This window comes from Musa acuminata, chromosome BXJ3-3 (genome assembly GCF_036884655.1).
Source record: "Musa acuminata AAA Group cultivar baxijiao chromosome BXJ3-3, Cavendish_Baxijiao_AAA, whole genome shotgun sequence".
NCBI lineage: Eukaryota > Viridiplantae > Streptophyta > Magnoliopsida > Zingiberales > Musaceae > Musa > Musa acuminata.
The window spans coordinates 35,158,792-35,184,389 of NC_088351.1; the positions used below are offsets into that span (position 1 = coordinate 35,158,792).

The following is a 25,598-nucleotide window of genomic DNA, read 5'->3' on the forward strand; positions in this document are numbered from 1 at the left end:
ATAATAATATTATTATTATTATTATTAAGAGTATATGTTTAGATAATAATTTGTCAAAGAGAAACTGAACCGTTTGGAGCCGCAACTAATTAGAAGCTTCTTTTATGAATTTTTTGTTTATATATAAAAGCCTAAATGCTCAATAGCATATATGAATGAGCAAATTGGCATATATGAATGGCTTTCCTTTTACTTCACAACTTGCAGGAGCTCCTTTCCAAGGACTCCGTTAGTAGGTTTCGAGATCAGAGAGAGAGAGAGATCATAAGATGATTAAGTGATCATCTCATATTAATTAGTAATGAATCAACTCATTATATCATACACAAAAATATGATTTCATTAGACTAATCAGATTTGAAGGGGCAGGAAATCTCATACCAAATAGTCTCTTTTCGCTACATACAGATTGAACAACAGTGTACTCTTAAATTTCAAAATTAAGATCCAAAGTTAAAATTTAACAAATAAAAAAAACAACAAAAATCTCCCGTCTTCCAACTTCAAACCTCAAACGACATCATGATCATGCCACGGACGAATATACAGATGGTCCTGATGGGTTTTTGCTAGGTGAAGGCCAACCCAGCTGAGCAGCAACCATGGCCTCACATTTTTCACAAGATAATTATCTATGTTCATATGAATTATAGACGATACTCACATGCATGTGGCAGCTCATGCAACAAACCCTTATTTCGCCTCTTGTTTCACTTGATTTCTTGGAGTGTTTGAATCAGCCTCAGTGTGTTTCTTTAAGATTCCAGTAGCTTGTTGTCCTTGCCGAGTTTGAGTACCCTGGGGAAGAAAAAGGATAGGTTTAATACCCATAAAAGCAATTTCCTTGTGCCCCCATCATGGAGATGCAGTGTTATGAGCTATCCCAGGATCAACTATCTTTTAGGCATCATTTCTGGATTTTATCGAAGTTCGATCATGAAGGCTACCATGATTAATTATCTAGATGTCTGAAAACAACAATATTTGTTCTGACAAATGAAACAGTTGATCCTGAAATTTCTGCTAATTGTCGAGAGCTAATATTGGCACGTAGAACTAAAAGGTTGATGGAAGTGACTCACTGCTGCCTTCTGTCCGGTCAACCTTCTTAAAGATGGAACCCGAGCAACTGAAGAAGCGGCAGCGGCGACAGCAGCCACTCGTATCCTGAGAGAACGCCATATCATTGTATAATTTCTCATGATATATTGAGACAGGAACAACAAACTACCAGCAAAATAGCACTAAAGCATACCTCTTGTGGACATCAACAAATTCATCTGTCTCATCCACTATCTCCTCCTGCATGAAGCATTAACCACCCCATTACTTATAATCAATCATGTAGGAAACATATCATGGCCTAGAGACATGCTGATATCCTGATCGTACATGTCACTTGCATTGACAAAGAAATTATGTAAAATAACCTCCATGTTCTTTTCCTGATTTCAGAGTCAGTTAAATGTGTACACAAAAATAAGCTGTCACAGTTGGTATAATGGACATCTATTGGAAAATAGAAGTTGAAGCTGAAGACACTAAAGGTCCGTCCTGTGATATATGAGGATCTCTGCTAAAGCAATTAATGGAACACAAAGAATAGTTAAATTTTTAGCATGTAATAGTTATAGTTACTTGAAGGAGCTCTTCAAAGACATCCTCAAGGGTGATAATGCCAATGACCTCCCCATGTTCTCCATCTTCGGCTAAACGAGCTACTATACTTTCTGCTGCATCATTCTGTTGCAGGGTTGGCTTATCTCCAGTGACTTGTTTATTTTGCCATGTGTTGATGTCAACAACAACACAATCTGATTTTTCTCCGCCTTCAGATAATAAAGGAACCATCAATTCAGATTTGCCACTAGGTTCTTTGTTCGCTTCCAATTTCTTCCTTTCAGCAGGTGGAGTCTCATTTATGCTTTTAGCTTTCACAACAGCTGCCATATGACTGCTACCTTTTTGAAACTCATTCAGTATATCATACAGTGGCATATCTTCTGGAACCCTGTTAAATTTCAGAAATAAGCAGAGACTTGCTGTATAAGCATTAAAGCTTAACAATACAAGGTGTAAACCTCGGAATTCTTCTGATAGAAACAGCACTAACTGGTGTTTCCGTCTCAGCACGAACAGTGAGAAGGCTTTTCACCTGTGTCAAATAAGCAAATGCAAAATGAGAAAACAGCAATTACTACAGTCAGCAGTATTGTTGAAGGAAAAATAAATAAAAGCAGCATAAATCCAGAGGTGACACAAGAAGAAGACTAAAACCCACCAGCAGAAGGCCAATAATGTTTTTCGGATTCCCTGAATAAACAGGAACACGGCTGTGGCCTCTAGCAAGAATCTTGCCAATTGCTTCCCTGGGTAAAAGTCCAACCAAATAGGGGAATTTTTTTAATAATTGTAGGATATGAAAAAGAATGAAGTAATCCGGATTCTGGATGAAACCCTTTGTGGTCGAAAAGAATTGTCCAAAAAGGTTATCTTAAATAGAGGGGAAAGGAACTTTTTTGCATTCAATAGTACTACAGCAAACTAAGCTATTTAGTAAATCGCTGTTGCATGACAGCAAACATGAACCAGAATCTGATTGGATCATTATATTTGGAAATGGTCTATATTTATTAAACTTTTTTGTTTACAATAATCGTGTGCCTTAAAGAATATTTATAGTTTTGTGGTGGGCTTGAAATTCCCTTGTGTTTCATGACCTTTTAGAATAGTAATTAAAAAGGTTGTTGATAACATGTATCTCAATATTGAGGACAACATGCCATTATACACATAACCAGCAGAACAAAAATACAAAAGAAATTTTCTAAATGACATGAAATGTAGAGCCAATGGAAACTTAATATATCAAAATATTTTAAAGGATAGAATATTGGCTTAGACACTACCTAACAGCTAGTTTTTTTAATTAAAATAATAACAGTACAACTAAAGTTTGAAAAGAGAAGATTTCCATCTGGTGACCCTCACCAGTCTAATTTTGAATTGACATCTAATGAGAATGTTGATTCAATGGGAGTCATGGCTGCCTCAGCTGTCTGCACATGAAAACATAATTTAATAATACCCAAACCATAATCTCAAATTGAAATTCTAGAAACATGCAGTTATGCAGGTTATAATTGGCTGAGAAACTAGGAATAAACTATCCCCGTTTAGCTAGCTAAATTGAATTAGCAACTAACAAGAATCCAGTAAGTATACTGTCTCTAAATATGTCCGAAGGGAAAAAGCAGCTACAAATAAGCACGATGGTTTAGAAAGCTGCGTATCATACTATATAAACAAATAAGCACACTCCTCTCCTTTTAAACTTGCGTACTCTTAAATCTTCCAATAGATTCATATATGGTCCAAGATTTTGTAATAACCTTAATATTATTATTATTATTTCCAATCATGGGATGCTAGAATGAACATGGTGTCCTGGAAGAGATTTCAATTACCAAGCAAATATACAATGACCAAGAAACCAGTCTGTCTGGTTATATAAAAAGTAAAAACCCTCCCCTTTTCTAAGATATCTTGATATCTTCATGCTCAGTTGTCCAATGAAATAGCTGAGAGATGGTAGTTCAACAGATAGGGTTTCTTAAATAGGGCCAATAAGTGCTAAGTTCACAAGGTAAATTTACTAGGTTTATTTAACCTTGCCATGACTAAAATCAATGTATAAAGGGAACCTACCCATGCACAAGTTAGATGAGAGGAGTCAACTAGAACTAGTGATATGATGAGAGATAAAAGACGACCTTAGAAAACCTCAGTAGAGACAACATAAAGAAAAAACAAGTAAACTTTAGTTTCACTAGCAGTATCTCCTGTAGCATATCTCAAAAGTGGAAAGAGATCCATGTATCCAACCCTAAGTAGTAGGAATCAGATGGCTTGTTGATATAATATAGTATGACTAAGATCACCTACAATGGAAAACGGAAAGTCAAGAGATTGACATATATGAATGGAGTCTAAACCACTCTATGCTATAGCTATTGGCGATGCTAATAACATAATGAAGTATAGACATGTCAGTTTGTGTGACCACAAAATTTGGATAAAATCTAACATTCATCAAATGCCATAATGTCTTAGCCAAGTATTTGTTTGCTTTTCTGATTATTATCATTGCCTTCTTAGTATCAAGATAATTAGCTGAAAGCAGCGAAATTAAATCCACTGGTTCATGTATTTCCGAGGACTTCCACATAGATTAATTTGCTAGTCTTAAGAAGCTGATTTTTCCAGATTTATATACATAACAAGTTTGATGACTTCTGCATCTTCTTATGTAGTTTTACTAGTTAATACAGACATGAGACCAGGTGTTCATTTGATTAGGTACTAAAAAGTGTTCATCAAGATGTACACTCTGAAACAAAAGAGAACAAACATTGAAGTTTCATAAGACATACCTTTTCAGTCAAGTCTAAAGCTCCACTAATTATTGTTGTCTCATCATGTGTGAGCTCCCCACCTTTACCAGCCTAAAAGATTGAACAAATGCTAGTATCATGTATTCGAAATTTTGAGCTGACTCTAACAATCTTAAATCCAAGAAAATATGGACAGCTAATATAATAAGTCGGTGGTAGCGCAATGTAGAAGTTGATTACCTCTTGACTATGGATAGATACAAGAGCTTTTAACTGAGCACGCCTAAAAAGTGCAGATTCATTATGCCCTAGTGCACAATCAAGAATCTGGAATGGCATATTTGGAAAAATTAAACCAACAAATGTTCAAAGCAAAACAAAGCTAAATATTCATAAAATTTTCTGATATGGCATTTGAAAGAAAAGATCAGTGACACATATTGCAATAAACAAATTATTAACTAAGCACCGATGAGATAATAAACTACACTTATTTGATAATCATAATAATTGATAAGCTTACATAAACCATGGAGTCCTAGAGTTACTCTAATATAAAGGAAGTAGATAAGCAATACTAAAGTAAAGTACTAGTAATGAAAACTAATAATAATGTGAGCAAAGCAATATTGTGTGTAAACAACAATGATTGCAATAAAAGATGTACAACCAAATCACAAAACCTGTGGCCTTTTGTGATGGCCCAGATCTGGCCTACTAAGCCAATAACCTGATAAAGTGACCTTGCTTAGCCCATGCCCAGTAGTAGCCAAGTCTCATGCAGGAGCCCAAGCCCTACTTTGTGTTTTCGTGCTACAAGCTCACTCGATCATCGTCATCATCCTTGTTGAGGGGCTAGATATGGTCAAAAATTCATCTTTAGTATTTCAAGATGAATTAGGATGTTTTGCACCATGCCACTTCCCGTACACCCCTCCTAGGTTCAAGGGAGACCATATCAATGACACCAACATGATTAAAGTCGATATAGTTGGAGCTATTCAGATACCTTGCATAATGAAGGATTCATATATCACAGGCACACACTGTGCTAATAATGTGCAGGCATGATGCAGCAGAGGGTCCATATCGGTTGACACAAAATAAAAAACAAAGAGGCGTGGCACAATATCATCGATCATGGTACTGAATTATGTATTCTTTTTTCTTTGTCACATATCCTAGTCCTTTCTTAAGTCCCTGAATCCCGGTCAACAAACCTTCTTAGAGAAAACCCATTTGGGGATACAACATGGAACCTAGTCTTGACAGTCTCCATCATGACATTGCCCATGCTCTAGTGGGCCTACTCCTACCATAGTCAAGTGTAACCACATCATCGATGCCATTTACTTCTGGACAATCTACTGTCTAAAAGAAATTGCAAAATGATGCATAAATTACTTCTGACATATAATTAATTACCTTGCCAATAGGATAAGCTATCGGGTAGCATATAATCATCAAAATGCGTACAAGCCATACAAAATTAGCACCCACAGCTAGTCCATATCTTGTGCATATGGCTTGAGGAATAACCTGCACAAAAACATAGCTTATTAGCACTGTTTTCTTATATGTATAATTTAAGATTAGCATTTCCAACTTCCAAGCGTCAAAAGCTAAATGACGATCAGTTAAAGTACCTCTCCAAAAGCCAGAACAAATGTTACAGACAAGACAACAGCAACGAAAGGATGGAAAATCTTATCAAGGTATATGGGAAGAGCCTGCATCAACCTTTTCAGCATTAGTGTGCATGCTATAGAAGCAAACGAAAGAAGTTATGCAAACTTGACAAATGAGACAAAAGCTTATTTCACGATCTGAATTATATTAAGTAGGTGGAAAATGGTATATTGACCTTAATGGTAAAGCATCATTGCACATTGAGACATCATGAACATATTCAACTCTCTGTGAGAGATTGCATTTATATGTTCTCCTAATTTGTTTCCTATTCAACAACTTCATAATTCAAAAATCAGATCCCGGTTCCCCATTTTTCATCTGTAGCACTGACATGAACAATAATGCTCGCATCCTAAAGGCCTAAAACTACCAATTCAACAATATAATCTAGAACAACGATGAGATCACTCAGCTTTTAGTTCTTTTTTTAATTTGTTTCAACTTCTATGACATTTTGTTCCAAATTGCCTCAGAGCGAAGTTGTCAAGAGTGCAGAAAAAATAAAAAATCCTAAAGTCCATCAAGAACAAAGCTAAACTGCCTTTTGGAGTTTGTTATATCCTGTCATGAGATATATATATATATATATATATATATATATATATATATATATATATATATATATATATATATATAATAAATATGTTTTAAGTGCATGACCAGGAATGTACAGATTTATAATTTTTTTCTGAAAAGAAAATAGGACACTGTTACCTCCATGGCAGCAGCATTACATAAAAGTAAGGTGACAAGAAGTTGGTGTTGCTTTTGAACAACAGGAAGAATAGTAGCTGCAATAATAACCAGACAACAGATTTGTCAAAGATACAACCATAAAAGGTAAGAAATGTGCATAAATTGGTGAGCTAGATGATAAAAAACTTTGATTCAGCTAACAATATATAGAGACTTGATGAGTGTGCCTGTTATCGATCCTAATAATAAAATTCTATCGAGGATGTGGAAAGTTCGCAGACCCAGGAATCAAATTTATGCAAGGTTAATGGTAATATTGTCCTACTCACGTAGTAAAGAGTACAACAACAAAATCAGATAAATTATCTTGGACCATGAAAGAATAAGTCCTAGATAAATACCAAATTGGCAAATAAAAAAGTTGTACCACATAGGACATGGGCATTCTCATCACCTCTATTTCATACTGTTTTCTTATAGATGTAAAAAGATTGAAAATGATAAAGAAGAAAACATGCTTGATGTCTTAATTTCTTTCTTTCTTTTTTTCTTTTCAGAGGTAGAAGTTCTGAAAATTCTTGGAAGTTCAAACTTTCTTTTCTAATAGGACTCATACTGTTCAAATTTAGAAACTTTAAGATGCAATAATGAGCATTTGTCTCTACATGCATTTCCAACAAAACAAGTACAAAAGTTTCTATCTAAACAGATAAGAATTTTGGCCATGTTTATCTCATGGTAAATATTCTCTTTCACCCCTTCCTCTAAAAACATGTAAATCACTGTTAAACAGCCAAAATGTTTTTGACTGCTACAAAATCTATACTTTGATAGTGTTGACTGCCATATCTATCTAGTGGCTCAGATTTTCTCTTATTTGAGAGATTAATCCATTAAAATTTCTACAAATTCAATTATCTCAAGTATTTTGATTTCCATGTTTTCAGCTGGGTAACAGTAACATATCACAAACTAGAACTGTCACACAATGAAAGTGAAAATGCTCGATAATAAACTTCCTTAAACATTCTTTAATAAAAGGGTTTAAAAGTATTTATTTTCATTGATTGGTGACGGAGAAAACAAGAAACAATCGACATTGGAATTAATGTTTATAGAAAGAACTGTGAGAACTTTTTTTTTCGGCGAGAAATTACCATGAACATCGATTGCATCAGAAGCGTTTTCCTCTACTAACATCACGTTCATGGAAAAGAAGAAGCGTGGGATACGACAAAACACAATCTTGATCATAATTCAATCAACTGATAGAGACAGAAGCAATCAAGCGATGAAATCAAAAGAAGAAACCGAAGAAGCACGGGAAGCAAAAGAGGCCGGACCTGCCTGCTTCTTCTCGGTGGGCGTCCCGCTCCGCTGCAGGATCTCGAGCTCTACTAGGCCCAGCGACATGAGCCCTAGCGTTAGCCCAGACATGATCCCCGCGAACAGCACCAGCAAGCACGAGATCCCCGCGTAGGCGTACCACCAGCCCGTCCCGAACGGGATGTCCTCCGCCTCCTGCAGCACCGCCACGGTCTCCCCGTTACCCCCGCCACCCCCCGCCGCCATCATCATCGTCATCACCCCCCTCGCCACCGCCATCGCGTTCACCGCGTGCATATTCCCGTCTTACCAACCTACCAAGACAAACGATGATGCTTGGAGACCCGATACCTTTGTTTTCACTTCATCCTCTGGGCGTCCATCTCATCGACATCGTCTTCCTTGCGCCAAGCTTGCTACGACAGAAGCCACCAGCGGGAGTCTCAGAAGCGAGAGCTGACCTTGTCAACTATCCGACGGAGGGAAGCAAACATACAATGGCGATATTGACCAAATGGCCTCACGAGACGTGATCCACGTCGGTTTGGAGTGGCACAATAAATGCACCCACTCCTAGGAAGAAACCGACAAAAGAAACGGGAAAGCGGTCCGCCAAGTGCGGTGGGAAGCCTCGGCGCGTCGCGGAGAAGCGTTCGGCTCGGTCGGTGGCGGTCCCCGACATGCACCGCGAGTGTTCGATACGGCTCGGTCGATGACGGTGCCAGACATGCACCGCAAGTGTTCGATGGTTGGTCGCTAAGTAGTAACTGCGTCGACGGTCGATTAACTAGCTAAGTTGGCTCAGTCAATGAAGTCCAGCAGCGTATTAAGGTCAAACAGCGGGCATAAAATAAAAGTGCTATGACGCGTCGTTGTTCAATCTCGCGTACTACGATAGAGACTTTCTATTGAGAAAACAGATAGGCAATTGAATGGTCCCCAAACTGCGCGTAACAATATTTATATTTTCATCCTATTAGTCGTAAATGTGATCATCGATTGAAATTAATCCAATCGGACTCGTTTTTTCCAAATTTTGTCACTATCCGTCCAACTAAATCTAGGCTTCAAAGTTCAAAGCCCGATTTGAATATATATATATATATATATATATATATATATATATATATATATATATATATATATATATTGCAATCTTGATACTATTTATGGGGGAGTGCAGGTAGCAAAGGCGCAAGCTCATCTTAGGAACTCACATGGTGCTTCCGGATGTGAGTTGGGCAAGGTGAATTCGACTGGTGTGATCTTCAGGTGCTGTTTGTTTGCCTACGGTGTGTTTTGCATTGGACAAATGTGATTTTGGTTGCCTCGAGGTTCTGAAGTCGATCGAAGGTGTGCATTGGCCTCATCGAGATTGCTGCACAAGAGGTTAGCATCGGGGAAGTTCCCGACTCGATCTATTCGATGGTAAAGTCAACGATAAAATGAGAATAATAAGATTTTTTTCATCCCCTCTCAGATTCTAGGGATTAGCTTTTATACATTAATGATTGATGATCGGAAGTGAATAACTCTTTTCCCCCGATCTATGGTTCTTCGAGGGCTCATTTACGTCGATGGTCGATTAGTGTTAGTCATAGGTGTTTTGCAAGCCAATCACGTGAGTGATGACACGTGTGACATGACATGATTTTTTTTACTTATTTATTATTATTAATTTTTTATTTTATATTATTTATTGCATAAATATATTATGATGTTAATAGATCTGTTCAATGAGAATCGGATCGTGATGAGATCATAATAATGAGATTGATTCACCTTTAAACACAAATCCTAAGTAATCTTGGTCATATGTTACTTGAGAGAGATATCGAGATAACCGGGCAGATTGGTATACTATATACTCATTCATATGATCAAGACAGCTGGTCTCATAGTTGCTCGTGTGGGGACATTAGGGTCACAATGCAAGTGCTCATTAGAGAATGAGTTCACTGATTGATCCGCTCACAAAATATTAGATGGTTGATGATACTTCATTATCAGACAACCATTCCGTCATCCCAATGGTGTATCTAGTTCTTAAACTTGAGATACTAAAAATGTTCTATATAAGCACTCCATTTTTTGATATCGGACTTATAGGTTTGGAAGTTCTAGATCTAGTACAGTTAATCATCAGATGTGACAGCCAATCTTACGAGAGCTATTGAGTGTCGATAAAGGATCATCCGCTCTCGGTATCATGAGAGGAATATCTTATGTATTCTTACTCAAACAAATCCTTGACGAAGGTCATTCAGATTAAGAGATAAAGAGTTCTCTGGGAGAATCCAATTAGAGCGAGACCCTAAGAGAAACCGTATTGGTGCATGGTATGCGGTCTCTGAGATATTAGATTGATGTGAGACTATAGGTATATGGTAATCGATGACATATATGTCTAAATGATTGAATTCCATCGTATCGTCTATGGACTGCGCCGTAGTGGCCTAGTATATCCGCAATCGACGAGTCGAGTGAATTATTATGAAGATAATAATTCACTGAATTCGAAGGAGTTCTAACATGTATGACTCATGACCAGCTCGACATTGAGCCTAGAGGGTCACACATATATGGTAGATATTGTGACATGTTGAAGTTCAGATATGAGATATTCGTCGAAGCCCCTATTTTATTGAATATCAAATAAGTTCTTGAATTATTAGATCATATGAATAAGATATAATAAGAGTTAATGAGAGATTATTGGATATGAATCTACTAGTATAAGAAGTTTTGATAGTTGAACGAAGATTCAATACCCAATAGGACATGATTCATATGGTTAAGTTAACATGGAGCCTCTATAAATATGAGAGAACTAAATGGTTATAGGTTAAGCCTTGTTGGTTGCCACCTACTATTCTCTTATCCTCTTTAGATAGCAGGTGTGAATATTTGGATAATGATTCGAGGAGTATTTTCGTAGCCCATACCATATGGATCACCACTAGATAAGATGACCTCATTCGTCTCTCTCCCGGATTTATAGAAATTTAGAGATATAAAATGAACCTTATCGTCGGGGACTAATGCTCCATGTGATCTAACGTATAATCTTTTTCGAAATTACATTTAACGAGGAGGGGGTGAAAGATCGCTTCTATATCGTTTGTCACGTAAAGGGAGAGAGGCACGTGGGCTCCTATATCCCCTGTCACTGTATAGACAACAATAGATAGTTGGGTGGGTCAACAGATTAAAGCTAAAGTTCCTTTGTTCGTCTCATCGTTGCATTAGATTTATTTTGCTTATTTTACATATTAAAAATTTGCATATATACCACGTACATATATGTTATACAATATATATATATATATATATATATATATATATATATTCCTTTGTTCGTCTCATCGTTGCATTAGATTTATTTTGCTTATTTTACATATTAAAAATTTGCATATATACCACGTACATATATGTTATACAATATATATATATATATATATATATAGTATTTATAATCAATATCAATTTTTTTTGGCAGAACAAAATAAGGCGTATCAAAGGTTAGTCATATATTCACTGCTCCTGGTCGGCTCTAGACGGGTTGCTTCCATTCACATATATCTCTCACGTCCGTGAGTGGCTAATCCATCACAATCGAAGCACCATTAAAGTTAGAGCCTCTCATTTCTTATTATTATTATTATTATTATTATTCATAAAATATATTTCCATAACTCCCACAGGCGACATGATGTGAATGCATTGTTTCGATAATGTATTCTGCATTAAATATAGTGACTCGTGTAGAGAGGCTGGGAATAATTGTTCGAGTCGATCCTGTTATAGCATGCGACATCCTACGGTGAGATTCTACGCCACGTGTACTTTCCTCACGTGGATTCGTATGCGTTCACGTGGATACACGAACTGCATTATGCCTTGGCGGTGATCACAGCCGAACACACGTGCCCAGCGATCGGCCCCAACAACTCTCTCGTCAAAGGGTCACAGGAGGGGTTCGTCGGGTGGGCCCCATGGATCCCCTCGACCTCCTCGATAGAACACGTAGACCCCTCCTATACCGACCTGTGTAAAGATGGGACCCACCTGTTCGGCCACGGCTACGTCCATTCACGAGACGGGTGGCTGGAAGGACGGTCACCAAGGGCAAGGCAGGCGGCAAAAGTAATGCTGCGTGGGAAATGGTTTCGTTTCGGCCTTGCTTCGAGATTAAGAATCCGCATAATTACATTTCATCTCCGTTTCTGTTCGCCTTTTCTTCTTCTTGTTATTGCTCCTCTCGTCGATTCGCCGGGAGAGCGCTTCCCTACTGTGCGCTACGGACTCTTCGCCTCGTCCTTCTTGGGGGGGTTTCCATCGAAGCTACGCAGCCGATCGATCGGTTCACCCACTTGGCTTTCCCGTCCTCGTTCCTTATCGGGGCGATCGGTTCGTTCTTCTCACTCCCTTCGCTCTCGCCTTCGCTTCCTTTGCAGGGTAGTGTTCATAATCGGTGTATCTTGATCGACCAGTTGATTGATGTCGCGGGATCTTGTTTTCTTTTCCTTTCTGGTTTCCCGATCTCCCGTTTCTTTTGCCTTTCTGTTTCTTCTGTATCCAATTCGTTGATTGTAACGGAAACGGAAATCAAGATTGAGGTCTTCATGACAGTTTTGCTTTCGGCAGGGTTATATATGATCGAATGATAGCATGGGTTACAAGGAGGTTTACGCTTCTCTTCAAGAAATCTTCCCGCAGGTAAAAAGTATTACTCTCGGTTTGCTCTCTTAAATCTTGTGGGACTGATTTCTTCCTCGGTTTTCTTATGTTTATTGGTTCTTGGAACTTTCTTTTGGCCCTAAAATCTCTATTATCTTTGTAGAATAACTAAGGTTTGTTACTTTTTTTATCTTTTTCTAAAACATTCATTTACTAATAAACGAAGATTGGAAAACCTTGTATTGTAAAACAAGAATAAACTGCAAATCTTGAGGGCTTGCATTGGTTATACTTCTTTCACGGTTATTCAGGCTAACCAGTGTGGTGGCTGTTAACGCTGTGATATGCCTTCTTCCCCTTTTGGATTTTCGGTTGGATATGATGTTTATGCAGCGTAGGCGTAGTTAGTGGTTGTCAAGAATGACAAACCGTACTGGCGATGGCCCATCATGTAGGCAGATATGCAGGTGCTTCTTGTAATAAGAAAATCTAAAAATTGATGCAACTATTAATTAAAAATTTTATGCAGTAATTATCATGAATTTTTATGTTTATTGTTTGTATTTATTAATAAAAGAAGGGCATACCCAACGCCAATGCAGGATATGTGGAGGATGAATGTATGCACTGCATTTATCAATGTGAATCCAGCAAATTTATTAATGAACATCATAATGCGAACAATAAAGGAATTTTCTATATTAGTGTTGCAGTTAATTGAAAATTCTAAGTTAATTTTGACATTTGATAAGTCAGAATGTTATATTTAGTAAACAAATTAATTTCCAAACAAAATAATATTAATGGTTGAATTTTTATAAAGTCCAGAAGTAGCCTGTAAAAAAAAAAACATGTTAACACAATAAGATTAGTACATGTCAGTGGTTGTTCATATATGATGTTTTATCAGTCTATAGGAGTTCTTACTTTTCTTTTTTAGAAACATAGAATTGTAGACAAAATTAATAACTTTTTGTATCTGTCTTCCTTTAAATAATATATACTTCTAGCAGTAGTGTAGCTGTCTAGAGAAAGCCTTTAATAATATCCACTTGCAGGACCTCACTCAAATCCTTTGGCAAAACTCCAAGAGAGACAAGTTCCCTAGGTAATCAGTCAGATAGCTGAGGTGCTGATATTGGACCATTGTAGCATTGTAAGCAATGCCAATCAACCATGGTAACCTTTATTAGAATTATAGGATAAGGCCAATTTATTAATCAACAACTTGTCATATTTCTATTGATATTGGTTGACTCTGCTTACAAGAACAACAACAAGAACAAGTTGTAATGTCCCGATTGTTTGGTACTGGCTATGTGGATCTTTTGTCACCATTGAGCTTCATTAAAAAAATTAATAATCTTATTTAATTTAAAGTATTTAAATATTTACTTATATAATTCAACTTTTCCTCTTTGGCCTCTTTCTACATGTTCTCATACCACTCATAATTGTCTCACCTCTTCTAACAACAACATTCATAGGGCTTTTAGCACCTGTTGGCATCATTTTTAAATGATTCTTTCTTGTTTATATTCCATTAGAGCTATGCCCAATTGTTCACAAATGAAAATATTTCCTTTCCTAACTTTCTTGTAACTACACTCGTCCACCTCAACAGTCTCATATCATAGACTTCTTGTATATGTTGCTTTTTAACTTTCTAACACTTAAATTTATAAAGCTTCATTGACCTAATAATTTTATTATAAAATTTTTATTTAACCTAAAAGGTATTTGATGATTTTACAAAAATCATGAAGCTCCTCTGAGCTTTAACCACCCAGATTTTAATCAATGAACAACATCAAGATAAGTTGATTTGCTTGATTTGGGGTACTTGATTTTCAATAAGTAAAAAATTGGCTAGTCATGGCATTGTCTCATATCAAGAAATTGATTGAATCGAGGCTTGTCTTTGGAGTTGGTTCATCTGAGAAGTTATGGGTGCATAGAAATAAGTTTAGGAATAATAGACTTAGGTGATCTTCACACTTGAAAGCAGATGTTTAAGTATGTCATAAGTAAAAGGAAAACAGTTTTAAGTTAAAGATATCAGGAAGAGGAAGCTACAGACGAAAGAGGAATTAAACAGTTTGAGCTCACCATCGTGTATGAATTTTGATACGTTTATGCGAGTCCAAAGGTGTGTATGCGGATATCCATATCTGTTTATGTTCATGAACTTTTGTGATTTTCTTTTTGCATGTGAACGTTTATGTGTGTTTGTCATCCTTCTGCTTTTACAAAATTAATTTATAGAAAGTGCTTTATTGAAGTTTTTGTAGGTGAAACTTTTTTTTTTTTTTTTTTCATTTCCTAATGGTTCATTTTTCTAGGAATGAGCATAGTATATTTGGTGATATGGATTCAAAGAAAAGCTAGAAGCTAGTTTTAGCATCTTTTTGAAAGATCTATGCATTTGCTTGAGTTTGGTTGATAAGGAGTGACAAAATCAACTAAACTGCTATGCTTTCTGGAAATCTTTATTTTTCTGCAAGTTGTATGTGTGTTAATATGCATGCTTGTACATATGTGGTCACTAAGAAAAGGCGAACAGTTTAAGTTAAGAATATCAGGAGGAGGAAGCTAAAGATGAAAGAGGAATTTTCAGTTTAAGTGCATCATTGTGTATGCATTTTGATATGTTTATGTGAGTGCAAAGGTGTGTATGTGGACATACATGTGTTTATGTGCATGAACTTTTGTAATTTTCTTTTTGCATGTGAACGTTTGTGTGTGCTTGTCATTCTTCTGCTTTTACAGATTTAATTTATAGAAAGTGCTTTGTTGAAGTTTTTGAAGGCGGGGCCTTTTTTTTTTCATTTCCTAATGGTTTATTTTTCTAGGAATAAGCTAAGTATATTTGGTGATATGGATTCAAAGAAAAGCCAGAAGCTAGTTTTAGTCTTTTTTTGAAAGACCTACACTTTGGCTTAAGTTTGGTTGATAAGGAGTTACAAAATCAACTAAACTGTAATAGTTTCTGAAAATCCTTATTTTTCTGCAAGTTGTATGTGTGCTAATATATATGCTTGTATATAGTTGTTGATGTTTGCATGAATATATGATCCTGCGGTCTTAAATTACTTAATTTGGGTCTTACAATATATCATTAAGTTTACAGTTGCAAGAAAAGCCTTCATCAAGATAGTAAATATCTTATTTGTATCTTGTAGAATATATTTTGGTTCTCACTAATCAATGATCGATATGTATCGTGGATGGAACTGAAGCTTGTTTTGGAATTATTTACAGTTTCTGGATGGTGATTTATTTTTTTGGAAACATGTGTAGAGCCTTTAGTCCTCAAAAACTTGTAGCACTTTAGACCCAATATACTATTTTCTTAAATGCATATGATGATGGTTTTGTTCTTGTCTTTGCAGGTTGATTTCCGCATACTGAAGGCTGTTGCTATTGAACATGCTAATGATGTTGACACTGCAGCTGAATCTATTCTCTTAGAAGTGTTGCCATCTATAACTGGATCCTGTGAAGCATCATGTACCTTGCAAGATAAAGATGCAATGAAACATCCCTCATCCGCAGGTCAGGTTGCTTTTGACCTGTGGTTGAATGTTTTGGCTCTAGAGACAATTTCTTATGTGCTTTACTAGTTATATGCCTAATACCAGTAGTAGATCCATATTGTGTTCTAATTGCTGGTAGTTTGCTTTTGTTCCATTTGCTACTCGAATGCATATATATTGGTGCTGATGCTGGGAAAAATTGTTGGGCCAATGGTGTGATAATGTGGTGTATCATGTACTTTGAGAATTTTTTATTGTTTGCCTAAAGTTGCATCATGTTTGGATTTTGCAGTTGGGAAGGATAAACAGCCTATGTTGTTTGGCCTACAAGAAGTGGAGGAAGGGAGAAGATATAATTTAGGACAAGAGCCAGTTGCATGTGAAACTACAGTTTCTAATGGTTATACAAGTTCTCATGTGATGTCAACATGCATTAGCAAAGCAGATCCCAGAGACTTAGAGGTTGGAATTGTGGATTATTCAAAGGGGTTGGAGTGTCCAACATCACACTATAATTTTTTGAAGGAGCTGAACACAACTCAAACTGATTTGGAACCAAATTTTATGGAGAGGGGAATTGATCTAATCTCCGATATAGAAAATATCTCACTTCATGGTAAGTCACATGTGCATGACAAGCTTGTGGATGTGTCTCCTTGTAGTACGAGCAGTCAGGTTAACGTTGGCCTAGTAAGTCCTGGTTCAACACATGATGATCGTCCTTTGGGGCAAAACGACGTGCAATCATTTATTGGAGAATCAGAAAATGTAATTAATGAGTTGCATGATAGTGCTCAAATAGATTCATCAGCAGTTGCTTCAGTTGTTGGCTGTGATGTTCAGAATGCTTCAGTGGAACCATTTGAAAGGAATTCTGATGACTTGGGGAACAATATGATAATGAAGGATGGGAGCTTCTCCATATATGGTTCTGAGGAACAATCAGGATGGTCGTTTCAGCCTGCCATTGCTCAGTGTGTCTATGAGTTAGAAGCTAATACTGTTTCAGCTGGTGCTATATCAGGTGAAGATTTTAAAGATTTTGGTGAAGCTGCGGGTTCTTGGGGGTGTGGCATCAATCAGGTTACAACCACTACTGCTGAATGTGAAGAACTGCACTCTAAGTTGGTAGATGAGAGTATTGCCAATTTATCTTTTGAGAGAGGAATTCTTTCTGCTAATGATGATAATCTGCCTGCAACTCTGCTGGCCCGATCAGGCCACTTTGTTAACATTGATTATCTTGAAGATCTTATTTCTGATGCTAAAAGCAACAAGGTAAATCTTCTGTTGTTTATATTCTTCTGTTCATTCAATATTGTTTGACAACAGAAGACACTTTATGAACCATTGTGTGAACTCTAGCATGTAGTCATAGTAAAATTTTATCTAGGTTGTTATAATCATGGGCATCCAGTGCTTTAATGGGTTCTTCTTGAATTAATCTTGCAACTGTTACTTATCGCAAAGCTTGGGCACTGTTCAATGTACAGGTCTTGAAGACTTATTAATTACTTTAATATCTTTAACTTCTCATGAAGGAAAAGTTCAATATGCCATGAGCCATATGCCATTTTCATCTTTCTTTGATGGCTAGGAGGCTTTGTAATTTTCTTTGTCAGAGTATGGATTTTTTTTGACCTGTCATTTTATGTCATAATTTACAGACAATCGGGGGTGGGAATCCAAGTTCCCTAGCTACCATAGTTCCTTTCGTTGACTTGAATTTAAAGTTCTGTTGAGATCTTTTGCATTCGTTCTTTTCCACTGCAATCTTTTCAGTATCATTTTATGCTATATAATATTTCTAGGTTTATGTGAAATTATAACAGTACAAAATATTCCTTTTTCTGGTATAATATTTTCTGTTTGGCTTCACTTAGTTCCTAATTGTTGTTGCAGAAAAAAATGTTATCTGCCATGGAATTGATAACTGAGAGGATGAAAGAGCTGGAACATCTTAAGGAAAGAAACAAGAAGGCCCAAGAAGAATCTTCCTGTGCTGGTCTAGATACTCTTACCAAGGTGGAAGAACTCAAGAAGATATTAAAAGACACAAAGGAAGCAAATGACATGGTAATTTTCATAATCTTATCCACTTGTTTTTAACTTTTATTGCTGGAGGAGGACGGCTGAAACTTCTTTTTTAATATTTACAGCATGCTGGCGAGGTTTATGGTGAGAAGGCTATATTGGCAACGGAAGCTCGAGAGCTCCAGTCCAGACTCCACAGTTTGTCAGATGAAAGAGAGAAATCGCTGTCGCTGATTGATGAGGTGCAATTCTGACACTTTGTTTCTGGATATAGACAAAGCACATGCTTACTCTTGCTACCGTTCTTATATAAGCATGCATGTTTTCATGATATTGTTGGCTTTATTTTTAAAAATTTAGAAGCATAAACTATCGCAACTCACTGCCCAACTACCTCTTTGCTTAGATTTATTTAGGGAAGAGTAGTCCCTTTATCATTTTAAATAAATTCTTGTCTTTTGTAATAGTCTTTTTGCATCTTTAATATTAACTATTTTATTTGAACTTATCGGTTAATCTACAGGGTGTTTTTGGGACACCTAAACTAGGTGTTATTTTTTGTTTTAGACTGACGGAACTACCTCCCCCATGCTAGTTGCATAGGTTGTTTTGGCCTATGCTTGTAAACATTTACAAGAAAATGGAAAATGCTGCATAGCAATATTCAAACAAGTCTAATTTATGTTCACTGTATGTCTAGAATAACATAAAGATTACAATAATATAATTATTGTTTTGCAACATAATTTTTAGTGATGAGGATGGGCCTTGATGCCTTGCGACTTGGGTGTCAAAAAGAGTTTAGATCCTTAACATTCTAAATGTCTTGCACTGTTTATTATCATATTAGATAGAACTCATAACTGCAATTAATTTATTAATTGTCCTTTAGCCAATATTTCAGTACACATGTTCTTTGATATTCATTCTCAAATATAGTTTTTTTTTTGTATTTTTTGAGTTTTTAAAGTCGTGCTCTCTCTTTAGTTTGGTTAATGATACAATAATCCTAATATTAGTGTTTACTATTACTTCTTGATGACATTATTTTCTTGCATTTTATGATGTTTTATTCTATTCTATGTGAATTTCAAATTTCTTCTATAGCATTATTCACATGATATTATCATTCTTTTCTTTCTTCTTCTCACTCAGTTTCAGTTTTCGTATGCAGATTATAATTGTCCTCAATAGTTGTCAATTGTTTTGTATTCTCTTTGCAAATTATCTGCATATTCTTCTGCTAAATGGATTTGTGTATTGTGTGGAATCCAAGCCTTTCAGAGTAAAAGCAAGCTTTAAATGTGACATGTACTTGAGAAATTTTCTAGATTCACCAAGCCCTTGAAGCACGCATAGCTGCTGTGGAGGAGGAAATTGTAGCAGCTGAACAAGAAAAGCTCAAGAAGGAAGAACTAGCTCGCAAGTCTCTTAGCGAACAAGAAGCCACTGTGGCTTCCATAGTGGAAGAGTCAAAGAAGCTGCAAGAAGAAGCAGGAGCTAACTCCAAGGTTATGAATTTTTTTGTTTTGAATGGATGAAATGGATCAATTTTGCAAAGCGATGCATTATTTATTAAATGAATCAGCTGACTATATTTTTTGTCTTTAATTTTCTACAGTTGAGGGAGTTCTTGATGGACCGTGGCAGCATAGTTGATGCACTCCAGTAAGTTTGGATGTTGCCATTTGGTTTCAGTTGTTGATGCACTTAAACATTAATAGATTCAAAGCAACACTGATTTTTTACGTTTTATTATATTTTCACGAGAGTGTGTTTGCATAAGCTTGAAATCGTGGTTGTAAAAATCTGATTTCTTTATTTGTTGTTTATGTTCATCCATGATTCTTGGATTACTTGTAAATTCTTGGTTGCATAACAAAAGTGTTTCATTTTAATACATTTGATCTTCTATTTCAGAGGCGAGATTGCTATCATCTGCGAGGATGTTATGTCGCTAAAAGAAAGAGTTGATGGCCGTGTACTGTTGGGTAGATCTTTTTGTTCGATGACTTCTAGCTTAGTGGCTTCATCAAGCTCGTCCTACCCTTGTAGGACCAGACATTCATCAGAAGAGGTGCTTCAGCATGAAGATTTTACCATGACGCCCGCAATCACTGGGAATGAGCAACACGAGGTACAGCAGCCTGAAAACCGCAACGACATTCATGGAGCATTTGTGGATGATGGCTGGGAGATACTAAAAGGTGGAGTTTCGTGCTAGTTAGACTAGCAGGGAGTTACGATTCAAGTTAGATAGTGAAATGGCAGGCAGTGGTGCCACAGTTTCGTTTCGTTTACTTTTCCTTTTTTTAATTTTTTTTATTTTGTTCATATTTTGTGGATGTCCTATATAATTGTCATCGTGGACTTGAAGCCATATCGTTGCTTCGTATTTGACGGGTTCCATGATCATCCGCACTTGATCATCAGAGTGTATAGGTAACATTAAAGCACCGTAGGCATTTTCTTCTTAAGTAGCTTTTGCGTATTCTTAAGTAGCTTTGGTCAGCGGATTCTGATCCGTGACCAACTTTAAACTGGTATACATCTTAGAACAGAGTTCAGCAAAGTCCGACACAGCACGGAAAAGCTCTGGCAAGTGCGTCTTGAGAGTAACCGATGACTTCTCTCTCACCTGCTTGCATATCCCTTTGTGGGCTTCTACTTCTTCATCAAGCTTGCTTTTGAGAGACTCCACTGCACGCCTCCTTTCTCCCACGGCGTCAATTTGACTTGTTGCCTCCCCACCAGTCTCCGGCTCGCCCATCCTCTTCTGCGAATGCTTTTGGTACCAGTCCTCAAAAGCCCGTTTCTTTCGCAGATACGCCTTTTGGATCTCCCCGCATCTCTCTTTCTGCTTCAGCTCTTCCTGTTGGACTGCCTCTATCGTGTTTAAGACCGCTGAAAAGCTGAGGAGAGCAGTGTTTGCAAGCTCCTCAGGGAGCTGCTTCTCAAGATACTCATGCCATGCATGCACAAGAGTCTGAATCGGGGCATGAGCTGGCCTTTGCGGAGATGACACTTTCTCTTTCAAGCTGCTGTCGATTGGAATAAGATTCAACTTCAACCAACTATCAAGAGCTCCCACATACTGTTTCTGATGGGTAACAAGTTTATGCAACTGCGATTGCCACTCCCTGACAATGTCGAGTAGCTGCAAAGTGCGCTTGTGATGATGTTCACTTGTCTCCTTGGAAGCATTTGAAATGTCGAGAGCTTTGATACCTTCCATCATCTTCAGCTGGGAATAGTGATGCACGTGCATGGCCTGCCACATTTTGGCCATCCTGACAACAACCAAAGAACTATTAGATAGATTATTTGCATTCCAAAGCAACCAAAAAAAAAAAAGGAAAGAAAATGAATACAATGACAACATTGCCTAACGTATCGTGTCTAGCAACCTTTAATCTTTCAGCATGGTGCACTTTTTTTCTATCCAGAGTTGTTACTTCATCCTTTTTAAGGAATGATGTCATGACGACTGCAGGGATGATGATGATGATGTTGCATTCATGCTTCAAGGAACCAGTTCTCAAAACAAAAGCCCATAAAATGAAATTGGTTCACATCTGTTTAGCAATATCAATCACATTACAAAATCTGATGTTACATTGACGATCCCATCCGGTAGCTAATTAGTCTGGTCACTTCAACGTATATGAAATTAGTGCGAGACCAAAACCCAACCAAAATGCGGATGCAAATGGTATTGCAAGAAGACAATAGTTTAAGCATCATCAGAACAAGAATAAAAAAAAAAAAATACTGTGAATGCAAAATACCTACATACTTTCTGGAAACTTTTAACAAACTTACCCTTCAACGAGTTCCACTAGTTTCGGATAAAGCCGTTTATCACGCAGACGTTGGATTTCTGCCACAGTTGAATCCATTGACTGCATATCAACAACGTATTTAGTGTGCAAATGGCTCACAGCTGCTTTAGTTCTTTGCAGTGATTCACCACTAGCACCACCCTTCTTTTGCCTGTTCAGTAAAGCAACCTTCCTATGATACTCAATTTTCGTAAGCCTACCTGCCTGCCTCCGTAAACAATATTAAAATTAGATTCTGAGTTTGTAAGAGCCCAAAAAGACAATAAGCAATCAGATAACCACAAAAAAATTTCCAAGTAAAATATTGACAGGTCAAACTTATATGGAATGGAAACCAGAACAACTTGTTTGAACTCTGTAATGGTTATTAGTTACAGACTTTGTTAAATAGACAACCAGATCCAAGACTCTCTGGTCACCAATGATTAGACGTCTGTTGTTAGATAGGGCTATGTTTTCCCTCAAATCCATAAATAGACATACAAACTTCCCAATTTTGTTAGTATCCATAATACATCAAGTCCAGAAAAGTCATACTGCAACACAACACTAACACCTATGTTTGATGTTTTCCATAGTAACATTAAGGATTATTTCATTTTAGTCTGAAAAATTTATAACAAAACAAAAGGAAGTAATGTCTCTTAAAGTATAGTTAGCCTGAGGCGAAGCAGGAAGCAAATTATGAAAGCAAGAAACTGCATCAACCAAATCACCCAGAATCACTAAGTGTGGCCACACAAAAATGCACAGGGAATTAATTAGTTGAACCAACCATAAAAAATGATGAGAAAACAAACTTAAATGTGTTTTATGAGCTTGATGAAGTTCAATGAGAATGTGACATTTACCTTAACTTCATCATATAATCTTTTTTCCCATGCTAGGATCTTATCCAACACAGTTGCATGAGTTTCCCATTCATCATCGATGAAATCACCCTTACTGCCATCTGCACCAGGAGTAACTTCAAATGACCTATGCCATGTAATAACACGCATAACCCTCACAGAATGATCGACATGACCTATAAAATAAGTCCAAGATAGGTTAAGTGAAGTATTAATAGCAAAAAAACACATTGGTAACATGACAAACTTTTGAAGGGGACTAAAGATAAGAGAAGAAACCAGGGAGGTTTTTCTGTTTCAAAGGTAGCATATGTATCCATAATCTAGCAAATACTACATGGATCATATACATCTGATGAATGTTGTTTCTGCTGGCTTAATTTTAAGGCAATCTTCACACAAATCCCGAGTCCTCTATCCTCTATAATTCCTACAACACCAAAAACCATCAGACTTCATCAGTACACCATCACCTAGCCTTAGCCAATGCAACTCCATCAAGCATATTTACACCATGGTGCATATTCTTAAATCTTCGGATGGAAATCCATACTTCTATACACCGTGAACCGCAGAAATTAGATCGGAAGCCAAAAATCCTAATCACATTTTTGTTCGTATATTCCTTCTATTTCTTGTTGATCACAGGATTTTAAAGCAAGGTGCATCATTTTCAGTTTAAAGATTTCATCAGAAATGCAGAAAATATACTGAAATATCATGGAACAGCATTGAAAACTCTCCCTTGAAGGAGTACATCACTGAAATCTTGAGGATTGTTGAAGAATTCAAAGTCTCATAGATCCATCTTGCACTAGGTTAGACCTTGTATTTGCCCTCATAGTTAAAGTTCAACTCTATGAAAAAGAGAGAGAGAGAGAGAATTCTGACTTCTCTTTCCAATACTTTATTTTCTGGATATTATCCAGATTTCTATTGTTTATTTGCAGAAAAAGAATACTTGCAGGAAAATAATATGCATAAATCCATCTAATTACTAGAAAAAATGTGTAATAAGAAAGCCAAAAAGGAATCCTTATGAACCACAAGAAATGTGGTGGAGCACAATGAATATTATAATCATTGGTTTCATATAGATATGATGCATCCAGTCCCTCATAGAAGCGAGGCTGATGCAAGAGAAATGAACAGATAACTTACTTTAGTGAGGCCCTCTCTGCGCAATCTACAGACTACTTATAGCCGAATTAAATCAATTCATACAATACAAGCTATAAGTAAAGAAAGGAAATAGCCAATGGATAATTGTAACACTCTTCTTAAGTAAGGGTTTGAGAGCGTACTACTATTCTTGATAAGTGTACTACTATTCTTAAGTAAGGGTTTGAGAGCGCGACAATAATAACCCACAATTCTACAATATTATCAAAACTACGAAATAAAGATAACAAATCAACTCTTGTTAAAGATAACAAAAAGAATTATAGTACCTCGGCTATCCACAAAATTAGAGTGGTAATGCATTCTGGTCGCCTCAAGCACCTTTGAAACTTCATGTGTACTCTCTGACGCCCTGAGGAAAAGATCATCAAGATCTGTAAGCACCTTCATGAGATCGATGCTGCTGGACGGTGCGGCTGGCACCGTCTTCTTTTCCGGGGATTCCTCTCTCTCAGGCCGGATCCCGCCCGCTTGGGTTAGCGATGGAACCGGCACGTTTTCGTCCGTAAGACCCCAAGCCTCGGCCTGCGACGTTGGTTGAAGTGAGGGTGGCGGCGGCGGGGCGGGGGAGGGTGAGAGGGAAGGGGAGCCCCCGGCGGCTTCGGAGGGCCGGCGGCGGCGGTTAAGGCCGCCGTCGTTCTCCTCCTCCGCCTCGTCATCCCCCTCGTTGTCCTCCTCGAGGATGGGGGTGGCTTGATGAATCTTGGAGGGAAACTTCTTGGGGAGATCGGGCATGCTTATGGAGCGATGGAGAGGGGAGGGAGAGAACTCTGGGAGCGGCGGCGGGGGCGGTAAGAGGGTCTCGGTGGGCGGCTGGACAGGAGCGGCGATGACGGGGGCGCCGGTGGCGGAAGTGCCGCCGCCGGTGGAGGAGGAGGAAGAAGAGTGGACGGAATCATGGGCTGCCACCTGGCCGAACTCGCTGAGGGCGGCACCCGTGTCCTTGAGAGAGGCGGCGTAGGCGGAGTGGGCAGCGGCAAAGGCGTTTCGAGCGACCACCGCCGCCTTCATCCACTGCCGCCGCTCCTTGCATCGCGTAACCGCCTCGTCGTTGTTCACCCTCGACTGCGCGCACCCCATGACACGAGACCTTCGCTTCCCTCTCTGAAAGAGACAACGGAGAGCAAGTGACCTCCCCCGCGTTAAAAGGACCGCAGGTTAGAGGATCGGAACGGGCCACGGCCAGGGGAGCGCAGCACCGGATACAGAGAGAGGAGGAGGAGATAGGATGGTGCTTTGTTCCTTTTCTTTCTTCCTCCATTTTCTTTCTTTTGGGAAGGAGGGGGGAGAGCGAAGGATTCGTTGAATGGGGCAGAGGACGTGTCCTTTGTCAGCTTGCCGCCTTTTGGCACCTTTTAAAAAGTG

At 37.8% G+C, this 25,598-nt stretch overlaps 3 protein-coding genes across 6 annotated transcripts; 1 reads left to right on the forward strand and 2 right to left on the reverse strand.

The window, feature by feature from the left end:
- Positions 1-322: 322 nt before the first annotated feature.
- On the reverse strand, positions 323-8,885 carry LOC135585431 (DUF21 domain-containing protein At4g14240-like). 2 transcript variants are annotated; one of them, XM_065142214.1, is made up of 14 exons: positions 8,126-8,261; positions 7,940-8,047; positions 6,801-6,877; positions 6,041-6,124; positions 5,820-5,933; positions 4,635-4,721; positions 4,434-4,505; positions 2,992-3,059; positions 2,282-2,369; positions 2,082-2,155; positions 1,639-2,011; positions 1,256-1,302; positions 1,083-1,167; positions 323-798 (listed from the first exon to the last, which is right to left on the reverse strand). In XM_065142214.1, exons 2-14 carry the CDS (start codon positions 8,034-8,036, stop codon positions 694-696), a joined length of 1,371 nt encoding a protein of 456 aa, XP_064998286.1. In that variant the 5' UTR covers positions 8,037-8,047; positions 8,126-8,261; the 3' UTR covers positions 323-693. The 2 variants fall into 2 exon arrangements, with proteins under 2 accessions (XP_064998286.1, XP_064998285.1); XM_065142213.1 differs by lacking the exon at positions 7,940-8,047 and having other exon boundaries at positions 8,126-8,885.
- A 3,395-nt stretch (positions 8,886-12,280) lies between these two features.
- On the forward strand, positions 12,281-20,753 carry LOC135633711 (uncharacterized). 2 transcript variants are annotated; one of them, XM_065143545.1, is made up of 9 exons: positions 12,281-12,518; positions 12,756-12,827; positions 16,181-16,343; positions 16,617-17,602; positions 18,227-18,400; positions 18,484-18,600; positions 19,690-19,869; positions 19,980-20,026; positions 20,279-20,753. In XM_065143545.1, the coding sequence occupies exons 2-9, from the start codon at positions 12,780-12,782 to the stop codon at positions 20,580-20,582; spliced, it is 2,019 nt and encodes a 672-aa protein (XP_064999617.1). In that variant the 5' UTR covers positions 12,281-12,518; positions 12,756-12,779; the 3' UTR covers positions 20,583-20,753. The 2 variants fall into 2 exon arrangements, with proteins under 2 accessions (XP_064999617.1, XP_064999618.1); XM_065143546.1 differs by lacking the exon at positions 12,281-12,518 and adding an exon at positions 13,847-13,967 and having other exon boundaries at positions 12,795-12,827.
- Positions 20,754-20,801: 48 nt separating this feature from the next.
- Positions 20,802-25,553, reverse strand: LOC135585433 (protein ROLLING AND ERECT LEAF 2-like). Of its 2 annotated transcripts, none has more exons than XM_018823796.2 (4): positions 24,503-25,553; positions 23,052-23,152; positions 22,181-22,404; positions 20,802-21,648 (listed from the first exon to the last, which is right to left on the reverse strand). In XM_018823796.2, exons 1-4 carry the CDS (start codon positions 25,311-25,313, stop codon positions 20,853-20,855), a joined length of 1,932 nt encoding a protein of 643 aa, XP_018679341.2. In that variant the 5' UTR covers positions 25,314-25,553; the 3' UTR covers positions 20,802-20,852. The 2 variants fall into 2 exon arrangements, with proteins under 2 accessions (XP_018679341.2, XP_064999619.1); XM_065143547.1 differs by having other exon boundaries at positions 23,052-23,227.
- Between the last annotated feature and the right edge of the window lie 45 nt (positions 25,554-25,598).